General features: G+C 35.9%; 1 protein-coding gene across 1 annotated transcript in view; it reads left to right on the plus strand.

Moving 5' to 3' along the window:
* USH2A (usherin) overlaps positions 1-12901 on the plus strand; it is a 386243-nt gene that overhangs the window by 217692 nt on the left and 155650 nt on the right. The window contains exon 37 of the mRNA XM_086744172.1: positions 11007-11186. Within this exon, the coding sequence (XP_086600298.1) occupies positions 11007-11186 (180 nt within the window). The remainder of the gene's footprint in view (positions 1-11006; positions 11187-12901) is intronic.

Raw genomic sequence — 12901 nt, forward strand, 5'->3', positions numbered from 1 at the left:
AAGAAGCCTTAAAGAGGAATTTGTTTTGCAATAGGTTAGTCCAAGGCATGAAATACTAATATTACCAGGGCACAAACAGCTTTTCTTTCTTTGAGAGTGGTTGAAGTTCTTGCTATCTGATTTTCTTCCAATTCTCAGAGGACTTGAGGGGGAAAGAAAGGTAACAGAGTCAGGTTTATTTCCTCAAGTAGTTTCCTCATTCAGCCCTATTTACCCTCAGGGTGGTTTAGGTTAAGTACAGGGTCATTTTTAGTTGCATCTGGATATCTGAAATTAAGTTCTAGTACAGGAAGAATCAGGTACTACCTCTTTTCCAGAGGACAGAGTTGGAGGAAATTTTTATCTTCTACCTGTGTTAGATGACTGCATTAGCACAAAATGAATCCAAATCTTGTAGTCCCCTGGATGTTGTGATGCATTTGAATGCATATTTGACATAAAGAGAATCCTTAATTAACTATGCCCTTAGTGAGTTTCACAACATGAAGTTGCAGGGTTGTACTCAGAACTTTCTGTTGCTTCTGAAGGTAGAAATCGGTGTACATTATTTTCAGTTTGGGGGTTTGATTGTTTGTTTAGTTTTTTCACTTTTTGTAGCTTCTGTTGTTGACATATCATCCAAGGTTCTTACTTTTCAGCAATGTAGTTCATCTGGTATTTTTGTAAAGGGAAAATTATTAATCTGGTAACTCTACTTATTTGGAGATGCTGTACCAGAAAGCATCTTTGCAACCTACTCATTGGCAAACTGGAGAATTCTGACAGTAGAATACAGCATTTTCTGGTAAAAAGAAAAAAAAAAAAAAAGCTTCATTTATAAACAAGGTGACTTTAGCATATATACATTAGAATTTTGTAAATCTAATCTTTTTAGCTTAATATTTACTATATATAAAAGTAAATAGAAGGAAACACAGACCATCTGTTAATTTGGCTTCTATTAGAAGGTTCCATTCTGCAGAATGTTTTCAGTACACTCTCCAATCAGAATTTAAATAGGGAATGCTAAGAATCAAGCTAGTGCATAAAAGCAATGTCTGCTAGTGGAAGACATGCCAGATGCAGATGCCAACAGAAGTGGGGAGAGGAATGCTGAGGTCCCTGAAAGTTCCTAGCCTGTCTCATATTGAAGGCTTTAGAATGGAGAATGAAAATTCTGTGGGAGGTTATCTTCCAAGATACAGAAGAAGGTAAGTGTTTTACATTTAGATCTGGAATTTAAAAAGAACACAACAGTTTTTGAGAATTAAAACCATTTCAGAAATTAGTAAAACATTTCCAAGAGACCTGTTAGGCCAATTTTCATAGTCAATTTCTTTTAGAAATCATTGTTTGCATAATTACCTCAAAATATAAATATCTAAGTATAGTTTTGCATTTACAGTTACTGCAACTGAATATGCAATACTTGAAAATAGATACAAATTCAGATGTACTTTAATATTTGCAAGAAAAATTATTTTACAAAAATGACAGTATAGTCATTCCATATACGTAATCAAAGCAATTGATTTATTTTCAAGAAAAGCTATTTCTTAAAAAACTTGCTAATTTTTTTCCCATTTTTGAGTAGTTATTAAGCCTTTCTTTTCATGTAGCTGAACATTCAAGAAGCTAGTACCAAAGAAATCCGAATATTTTTTCCATAGTAGGTAAATATCAGGACTATGATCTTCTTGCATTTAATCACTTACCAAAGATCCTGTGCCAGTGACAAAACATTATCTATTAAGGAAAAGTCATTCCAACTTTACTCCAGTAATTTAGGATTACGCATTATTTTTCTCATGGCCTTGCGCCTGCAAACCCCAGTCGTATTATTACAGAGAATCCTCATGGGGGCAGCTGTGATGCTGTGAGAATTGCCTCTCTCCACCAGGTCTTTAACTCCCAATACCTGGTAGACAACCAAGTCCATAATAGTAATTTAAATGCTTGATAAGTATTATCTGTTAATAAATGTACTCAGATGTTTAGTGACCAATCAGTGTACGATGCTCGCACCATGTTAACATGCTCGACGCACCACAAATTAGCATCATAAATGGGAACAACCAACAGGGAGTTTGAGCACTTCCCAAAGGAAAGTGTATAGTGACAGAGGGACAGCACAGCAAAAATCATCATCCCCACTGTGAGCAACAGCAGTGGCATATTCAGCATCACCAAGTGCTGCACCACAGGGACACCTTCCCCACTCCCAAGTAGGATGCTTTTGTGGGAGCCCCTAGCTGCTTTTCCAAGCCAGTTGTTAAAGAGATTTTTCATATTTCATCCTCTTCCTCTCTCATTTCCACTCTCTCCTTAGTTTTAGCTACAGACTTCACTATTAAAACTCACTAGTCTTAAAGATGTTTGAGGAGGGAAAAGAAGGGATGTGTGATCCATTTTTGAATAATCATGTTTAATCTGTTCACTGGAGCAGGACTTAGGGATATTTTGGCACTGAATAATGTGCCACTTAAAGTTTGATTTGCATGGCTAGAAAACTCATAGTTTTGCTTGTACTTGAGGATGATTATTTGGTAATGTTTAGTCAAGCTTTAGATTTTGAACAGCTTCACAATATGCCACCAGAACAATTTCCTTCAGTACCAGATATGCTTTTCTTTTCTATTCCTTGGTGCAAGTGTCAGAGGAAAGCAAAATGAAAGCAATCTCTCTAATTTCTACATTGTACTGTTTCTTTGATGAAGACTCTAGTATCAGACTGCGTATACTGTTTTAGTTGATCTTCTGCATCTCTCTATTCACATGGTTTTTGTCACATGTACACTGGTCTGTTTTATATTGTACGGTGTAATTTATTTGCTTTCATGTTATAAAGCAGATAAGTAAGGCTGAACTCCATTTCTATGAGGAATGTATTATCACTTCATACAGGCTGAAATTTCTAGTGACTGCCAAGAGCAGGATAGTCTCTGAGACCATCCCTGCTCCCCTGGAATCGGCTAGGGAATAATAGCAATTTTCTGGAGATGGCACTGGTAAACAGTATTGAGTAAAAGAGGATTTGCCAATCAGTTCTCCTTTGAAAACAGTCTTTTAGTTAATGAATGTCCTGAGTTTTTAACCCACATGAAGGCTGAGTAGGCTACATTGACATTGCTTAGGTGTCTATGGTAAATCCTAAATGCAGAAACACAATTTGTGACATTGGACATAAAATTATTAGTGTCAACAATGTAAATACATGACCCAAACAAAATATGTCATCTGACTAGAGCTTCCACAGATGAAGAAATTGCATTTGTATACTTGGATGTGTTGGTTTCAAACAAATACGCTTCTCTTTAGAGACTAATGTAAAACTTATCTATTTTCCCAGGTAGAGAAAGTGTGATAAAAATTGGGATTTGACAAAGTTTGGTGAAGTTTTTATTTGAACTGTATAAGGGCGATCAAACTAGATTTTGACTATGTAACTTTCTAGTGTTATACTGGAAAGATCAAGATACTATGATAGGTCATCCTTTCATGTGCAGTTGATATGGCTGTTTATCATACTCTACATACTCTACACTTACCTGAGTGATTCTATGGTTCTTTCAGTCTACAAGTGCATCATTTATGATGCCTCATGTAAGGTGAGTGGAAAAGCCAAAAGAATGTCTTACGTTAAATAAAAATCCTAGATCAAGTTTAGAGCTTCATTCCTTCCAAAGTATTACAACTAAGTGTAATGGCATTTGACAGTATTGACATTTTTTATATGAATTCTTTCAGCTAACTCAGCATTCTGAAAAAATAGTGTTCTCCCTTTGTGATTGAAAGGGTTAAATAGTACCAATTCATTACCACTCACAAAAGGATTTATTTTGTTCTCATAAATCAGTTTTATTCCACATTTTTATTATTCTCTTGGGTCAGCTGCTCCAATTGAAATCAATACAAGTGCAAGTAACACAATCAATCTAGATATTTGATTATGGATTTGAGACTCCCAGTTCTGCTCTGTGTGTTTAGCTAGTCTCCTTCTGATAGTGTCCCTGGAGAACGGAAAACTCTTATTGGCATCCATGAATTATGGGCATAGATTCAGAAACCAGATACTGTAATAATCTCCATTTATGTACTGCTGCAGCTAGAGAAAGAATGTTCTAACCAGGGAGCAACAGTCTTGAATATTTTAAAGCTAACTGTTTCTGAAAGTTTTTTAGTATGCAAAATCTCTCCTGAAATAAAGTTTAAAAGTCTTATCATTTGTTTATAAAATCCCTCAAACAAAATGGATTAAATCAATAATTATATGCTTTATTATCAGCTTAACATTACAATTATGGCAAATGTTTTTGCTATTTGATGCCTTCTGGTGATTTATAGATGTTATATCATTTGGGGTACTAAACTGTACTGGCATGATTTCTCCTGTTCATGTTGGGATAAGACCACCTGAGCACTGCAAGCCCAGTCATGGACTGAGTTATTACAGTTATTACATATCTAAATTAGACGGACTCAGTTGCAAGACTCATTGGACATTTCTGTGTTTATGAAAGAGTAATAAGAAAACCTAAACCAGTAATTCGAGTAAAAAAGTTCCTGACAGTTTCATCTACAAATACAGGATTTTTAAGTTGAAAGCCTCATGGCACTGAACTGGAAGCTCCAAAGGATAAGTGAGACCACACACCACATGCCTGGAAACGTTCAAGGCCAGGCTGGATGAGGCTCTGAGCAACCTGATCTAGTCAGGGATGTCCCTGCTCCTTGCAGGGGGGTTGGACTAGATGACCTTTAAAAGGTCCCTTCCAACTCTAAGCATTCTATGATTCTATGAAACTTTCTTTTCTGCCTGCCATCATGACAGAGCCTAATCTCTACTGTAGTCATTAACTATACATGAGGTCTGTACTAACTTTCTTGTATGAACTCCCCCATCAAGCTGTGGGCATTATTCATGTGTCAGTCCATAGAATTAATAAGCATGTAAGTGCACATTCCTTTTTGTTTGTAACACTAGTGATCAGTTATTTCTACTGATAGGAACATACTTTCATTGTAATGATTACCCCTGCTTTGCCTTAGGGTTCTTGAAGTATTGTGTAAATTTTCATAGAACCATAGAACAGCTGAGGTTGGAGAGCACCTCTAGAGATCATTAAGTCCAGCTTCCCTTCTCCAAGCAGGGTCAGTTGGAGCACATTGCCCAGGACTGTGTCCGGTTGGATTTTGAATATCATCAAGGGTGGAAACACTGTAACAGCTCCGGGTAACTTGTTCCAGTGCTTGACCAACCTCAAAGTTAAAAAAAAAAGGATGTTTTTCTTGGATTTAAACAGAATTTCTTATATTTCTCTATGTGCCCATTGCCTCTTGTTCTGTTGCTATAAACTGTTGAGAAGTATCTGGCATCTTTACACCCTTGTATCAGATATTTGTACAGATTAATCAGATCCTCCCCCCTCCAGGCCTTCTGTTCTTGAAGCTGAACAACCTCAATTCTCAGACTCTCTTTATGTGACAGATGCTTCAAGCCCTTGATCACCTTTGCATGAACTCCACTCCAGTAAGTTCGTGTCTGTCTTGTACTGGGGAGCCTAGAACTGGATGAGCACTCCAGGTGTGTGTCAACAGGGCTGACTAGAGATGAGGAGTCCCTTCCATTGACCTGCTGACATTGCTCCTCTTAATGCTGCCCAGGAAGCTATTGGCCTTCTTTGTCACATTTAGCATCTGTAACATTTAGCGTCTGCATTCTGTAAGTCTCAAGACAGTCTAAGATAGGTGTACCAAATTTAAGTCTGTAAAAAGTCACAGAAGGTGCTTTTGCCTGTTTTATAGTGAGGGAAACTGAGCTGCTAAGGAAACAACTTGAGCAATATAATCAGAAACTACATCGGGATCTTTGACCTTTCTGATTTCTGCTGTAAGTGGCTATAAGAACTTTTGTCTTGTTCTTTAAATGCTTTCTGTATTTCAGTATTAAAACTAAAGACTTCTATAATTCTAGTTACCAGGGAAAAAGGAAAAAGCTAAGGTTTTCCATGCAGATAATGTGAACTGCTCATTATTTACATGGAATATTTTGGATTCATAGTTTTGACAGTTTGCTCAGTGCTTTTAAATCACCCATCTTGCCTCATCCAGCAACTCCCCCTAGCTCATGAGAAGGAAGGCTCCCTGTGATAAAAGAGACTTTAAAAAGTTTTTAAAAAAAATAAAAGTTTTGGACTCAATTTGATGGACTGAGACCATGATATGTCCTTAGGAACATTACATCTGTCAACTCAGTTGTTGAAGTCCCATAGGAATATGAACAGAGAAGTATAAAGAAGGTGATTTTTGACCGTTATCTTCTGTATAATGATGGCTAGCTGTTGATGATTAGGGAAAGAAAAGCCTGTGAGTGCCCAGTGCTATTTTTCACTAACACGACCTCCTTGCTTCCTGAAGTCAGCAGCATAGTTGTGTCAATGTGTTTGTGATACTGGCACATTAGGCTTATTGTTTTAGTAGTTAGTAATGCAATTAAAGTAATAGAAGTATTTAGTAATTTGGAAAAGATTGCCTGTAGATATGAAACATGAGTTTGTTTAATACAGAAAAAAGGAAACATGTCAATTTCTTACCTTTTTCTTTAAAAACATTATTTTTGATCCAGATGGGAAGAGTACATTTCAATGTGGCAATTTCTGGAAAAAAAAAAACAAAACCCACAGTTTTTAAATGTGAGATGAATACATTTAGTTTGTATTCTTTCGTTTTTCCATTGCAGACTTTGTCATGAGAATGGTTTCATGCTGTACCATTTCCTGCACTCCTTACAACCTTTGTCACATGAATAAGATATCAGAACACTAATGACTAATATACAGTATTCTGTGTCTGCTCATACTGTACTGTACTACTGTGACCTTTGCAATATTATGTATTCTGATTGGCTGTCCGTTTCACCTCTTCTCCACAAGTTAATAAGGCTGTAAAAAGGAGAGAACTTGAAATGGCCAGCCAGTCAAATTACAGAATATTGAAAAGGTCAGAGCAGTACAGCACAGAGAAAAAAATTACAGAATATATGAGGCATTAAAATTCTTGTGACAATGATTATAACAAGAATGGGAAATGATACCCATTTATGTTATTTCAATCTAGTAAACCCCATAGGATGATGGACCCAGGGTAACAGCAATTTACGCACCACCAAGCCACAGGAGCTTTATTCACCTATTTACAGTAGTACTTAGTAGCAGAAATTCATGTCTGCTTGAGAGCCCCCTTGAAAGTGACCATCCAAAACCATAGTGAACCTTCAAACACAAATACCGGCTAGAGTGCTGTGTGAAGCTTAGCATTTTTAAACAATGATTTTGAATGGAATATGTATTTGTGCATCTTTTTGATGTAAGCATGTTTTATTACTTGACTTTGTTTCAAGTATACATAGTTTTAAAATATGTGTATGGATATTCTTTAGCCCTAATTTCTTCATTTGGATAATACTTTCCTGAAAAACTGAGATACTTTGATCTGGTATAAAATAGGAATAAACTGGGAACAGCTTATTTCTCAAATATCAGACTTAGCCAAAGAAGTCTCTCAGAAATATTAGGGGCAATATGGAGAACCTTATGAGCAGGAAGGCTACTAAAAGATCAAAACCATCACAATGCAAAAATACTGAAAGGTTAAGGAGCATAGGGAAGCCTTTCATGTCTGCAGAGGGTTTAGCCTTTCTTGAGAGGCTATAGGAGATGGTGGCTCTGAGCCCCCTTCCGTCTGAATTAATCTTTTGATAAGGGTGCTTGTGTGTCTAAGGATTGAAGGGCATGGTGAGCCAGTTCTAGGAGTTTGTTTTCTGCCTCCTTATTTAGATTGTTCATGTTAACTATATCTGAGGGGATCTTTCTTGTTGGAGGGCTAGTGACTGTTCACAGCAGAAGTTACGAGACAGAAATGTGCAGTAACGAGGAGGTATTCTGGTAGAAATCACTTGTCTGAAGTAAAACAATGTCTCTTAGGACTTGCGTCTGAGCCAGCTGCTGTTTAGGTCTGCATCAGACTTGCTGGTAGGCAAGGACGTGTGAGCAGGGTGGAGAGAAAAACACACATGAAAAATGGAAAAAGAGAGGCCTCATCCATTTATAATCACAAATAGGGTCCACACTGAAGCAGTCTAGGCAGGAATGGCACAGAGCGATATGACAGGGTTATCGCTGTATCACTTTCTGTCAGGCTGAACCTATGTGTCTGCATTTTCCAGCCCACTGAAAGCAAAGTTTAAGCAGTGAGAAGTGGCAAAGCTGCATATTGCAACTCATCCCCAGCAAGACCTGCATTTAAAAAATATTCTTCTAATATTTTACTTGCTAGTAGCAGTAAGTTGCTTGGCTGACAACTGGGATAAAACACCTTTTGTCTGTGTAAAATTCAGATTAGGAAACTTGCAAGTGCACCTCAGCTTTTTATTAGAAGCAATGAAAAAATTTGAATTGCTATGTTGTCTAACTCATTGTAAATTTGCAAGTTCATTTTTGAGCTGAATAAAATGGTTATGTAATTACATACTTCTCCTAATTATTGGGTAATTATATACTTCTTATAATTGCCGAGTAATCACTCTGCTATAACTAGAATTTAATGTTACAACTAATTGTATAATTACTGTATATTAATGTTGTTATCCAGGCAACTTGGAATAGAGTGTTATCCTTTTAATTCTTTTCCTGTTACTCAAAACTGAATGTTTTAAAATACAGTATAGTTAGCCATTGGAAAAAAAAAGATTAATAGTGGAATAAAAATATCAGCAGAGAAAGTACATGCTTTCATTCTGGGCTTAGAATGAAAATATTAACATGTTAAAACTGTACTGTAGATAGAAAAAGGTACACTTTCTCATGAACTGGACACACAAATTGCTGTTAGGGAGCTGCCTTCATTGCTGGAGATTTGAATCTATCCTATGTGCCTTGGTCTCTCAATACTGGATTTTTAAACTGTCCTACACATTGTAGGTGAAACATTTAAAAAAATGCCTCTCTGTTCACAGCCAGCCAGGTACTTAAGTGTTTCACATCACTAGGACCTTAAGGATGTATATGTCAGTTGGCCATTTGTAATGGCCATGTTGTTGTTGATAAAACAATAGGTGTGTATAACAAGTCTCATATTGTTGGGTGGGCATTGCAAATAATAAGTCTCAGACTGCCTGGTGCTGCACAGCAAAACCTTGATAGACAATGGGAGAAAGCTGCTTTGTTGGATTGTATCTACTTTTGGATGACACATAGGGACAGTTTCACAAAGATGCAGGAGGGTTTGATATACAATTTAAGAGCTAAGATCAAGTAATGCAGATGCATTTTGCTAGTGCCTGCTAGTGCCGGCTGAGTAGCCTGGGTATATAAGAGTGGTCTCAGACAAAATAACTTTGTGTCTGCAGAACCGATCTGTCTGTACGTGGAACGTGTGAAATGTGGTGGTGGTTCTTGTGTGATAAGAAGCTTCGCCTCCGTTGCTGGGGTCTCTCAGGCTAACATAGAATTCAGTGAAATTCAAAATAAATTCATCAGTTTTCATGAAATTATTCTACATTCACATTACTGTATTCTGTTCGAGGAGTCTCGTGCTATAGCATAGTGTAATCTAGGTAGAATTTGAGCAATGAGGAACTAGACTACAAGGCAGATTTATAAAAAGTGTTTTATACAACTCTGCCCCTCCCCAGAGCTCAGAAGGTAAGTTTGCCATATGTTATCAACAGAGTAACTGAAAACACCCTTTGTGCAGCTCTTTGAACATAAAAATAATGGAATGGCTTGGACTTGTACCATAAGTGAATCACAGATTGTTTATAGGACACCACAGAAATATGGAATATTTGAAAAACTGTTTCAGGATTAATAACATGTCAGTTTTAACAGTTCATTTGAAACTTGCATAAAAATGAGTAAACACAATGAGTTTCACTTAATTCAATTAAAAAGGAGTTTCTAGGGGTGTTTTAAAATTCTCTATTATTTAGATTTTTGTAGAGGACTCAGATGTGAATTTTCAATCTTCTGCCTGTGACAATGCCTTAATCAATTTAATACGGTTTTAATAGTTATATTCTGTTTATTCTCATTCTCATACCTGTGGTCTCAGACTTGTGTGATCCCACTCTTGTTTGTAATGCAGGATTTCCATCAACTTCAATGTGAGAAGTCTCCATGGAATGATGGAGAGTAGTAATAATATTAATCATCTATACAGCACTTTATATGTTCAAAATATTGGATAATCGTTAAATGAGCTCAGCTTTGCTCTCAGATACATGAGTGAAATCTTCATTGAACCAAAAAAAAAAGTTGTTACTTGAAATAATTTTTTTTTTTTTAATTTTCCAGTCTTACTCATCAGCTATTTTGAAAAGGTTTGTTTTGTTATTTTTGTAGGGCAGAATATTGTCTTATTGAAAATTTGAGATCTTAACAGTGTTTTAAAGGACATGTAGATTGCTATGGTGTACTCTAGTGATTTCAACTGATAAATTGAATACTTCAAATCCTTCTGTTGTCTTTGAGAGGACTGCAGGCCATGCTGAAAAGCATGTGTTTCTTACTGCATGTGACTAACTCTTATGTACGCAATAGAGTTAGCTTATAAATTCCTAAGGTAAGTGGTTTTCTATTGAAATCAAGAAATTTTACCAGTTTTTCATAGGCATAAGAATTAACCTCAATGTTTTGAATTTGTAATTATCACACAACTGTTCTAGAACATGAGTAATTTCTGAAAACTGGTTTCTATTTGCAGTACATAGCAGTCAACTTTGCAACTGTGTGGTTAGTTCATTTATTTTTCAAGTTTTACAAGTACGACAAACTTGGCAAAAGGAGCAGAAAATGATGAATAGTATTTTTTCTTCTAAATAGGCCATTTTTTTGGTCTTATTGCTATCAATGGCAACATTTCATTGGAGCAGAAATAAGGCTTGATTCATAAAGACGGCAAATTGTAGTAGATAAAAGGTCTAATATTCGTTGTTCTCCCCTCTTTCCTGCTTTTTTTTTCCATAACAGCCAATGCTAATTATTCTATTGTAAATGGTACTCGGATGTTATGCAGCAGCAACAAATCCAACGTATGGGTGCCCATTAAAGGACTAATTCCATTTTCTAACTACACAGTACAAGTGAATGCTTCCAACAGCCAGGGCAACTTGATAAGTGATGCTATAACAATAGTCATGCCTCCAGGAGGTAAGTATGAAAAAGTGCTTTTTCTGTGCATGTAACAATTACACAAATATTCTGTTGAACAAAATGTTATTTATTATTGCAACTGAAGACCGGGAGTTCAGAAGAATATGTTTGTATTAGTTCTTCTTACTAACAAAATTGCTCTTTTCAGCATCTAATGTGTCACATTGCTCTATTTCAGAACTAGAGAATGAAAACAGGTAGTTGCATAGATAACGTATTTTGTAGGTGAGAAGTGCATTATGTACTTCATTTTTTTTTCTGTGAGTGGTGGTGTATTCTATCATGGCCAGCTAATTTAAGAATATAGAAAAAGCCACCTGCATTTCGTAATCTCTTTTAGAATAAAAGTTAAGTGCTGACAAAGAGTACTTACCAGACAGACTTAGGTAATTTGTTTAATAATAGTAATATAAACCATCGGAAATATATTGAGCCAGATTCTACAAACTGATGTAGCTACAGGAATGAGAGGTGCCATGTGCTGATTTACAGTGAATGAGGCTCTAAGACGCTTTGGATGAAATAAGGGAATTGAGCAAATACTCCCTAAATACCGTGCGTGATTTGTTTGTGGTTTTTTTTTTTTAATGAGAGTTTTAATTTACAGCTCATGGATATGTGTTCTTTTAGCATTCTCTCTTCATGGATGTCCCAGTGAATTAGCTGTTGAATAAATGCCAATGGAAACAATTAATTTAAGGCAATTTGGAAAGTGAGAGCCCCAAAAAACTTGATCTTGAGACATGTGTAGGTGTAGCTGATCAGCAAGAACAATGTAGAGTGACACTCATATCATTTGAAAGTAATAAATAAATAAATAAATGAAAGAAAACCCATAAGCCTTACAGTGCAAAAATATGATTACAATTGGAACAGTTTTCTTGCAAAACATGGATGTTTGGCACCAAACCAGCAGAAAGACTTCTGAGAAGTGAATAAATAAAATGCAGACTTTGTATGATAGATTGCTGAGCAAGAAGGAAAAGGTAAATTCTCAGCACATTTTATACTTTTCCAACCTGATTGCCAAATTATATCTAATATTAACAAATATACATTGTCATATAATAATAAAACCACATCTGAGTTTTACTGCTCACTTAAGACTGAGCAGTAAGACATTGACAATTTCTAATCCCAGTGTCATACTTCAATTTTGCATGTAGAAATAACAAAATTTGGTAGTGAAAATTTACCAAATAAGAAGGTAAAGAATCTTTAAAGATAGGCAAGGATGTGCACAAGTTTATGACAGTCATTAAGATACACTTTCTTTCATCATTAGATTGTTGTTGATTACAATTACAAAACTTATAGCTTTGAAATTATCTTTTTTTTTATGACCTTGTGGTAGTTTAAAAGCAATACCTCATTGATTAAATAGGTTTTAGTTCATGCTTCGTTTTAGTTAATGATCTGAAAACATATTATCCTGATTTACACATAAAATCATGCTGAAAAGCATGTGGCATTCACTAGGATATGTGTGTTTAAGTAGAATTAAATTAGCAGTGAGAGTTATTAAAGAAATCTTCCATACCACTGTCCAGTGGACTGTGATCTGTAGTGAAATGAATAATAAATGAAGCAGTGCATATGAGACAAGTACTCTCATACACACTATATACTCACTATATGTGTACAAACGTACAGACACATAGATGTGTATATGTAGGACAACGTATGTTTACTTTGCTGTGATGTTTATTATA

This window comes from Chlamydotis macqueenii, chromosome 3, assembly GCF_036417535.1.
Source record: "Chlamydotis macqueenii isolate bChlMac1 chromosome 3, bChlMac1.mat, whole genome shotgun sequence".
In the NCBI taxonomy this organism is placed as follows: domain Eukaryota; kingdom Metazoa; phylum Chordata; class Aves; order Otidiformes; family Otididae; genus Chlamydotis; species Chlamydotis macqueenii.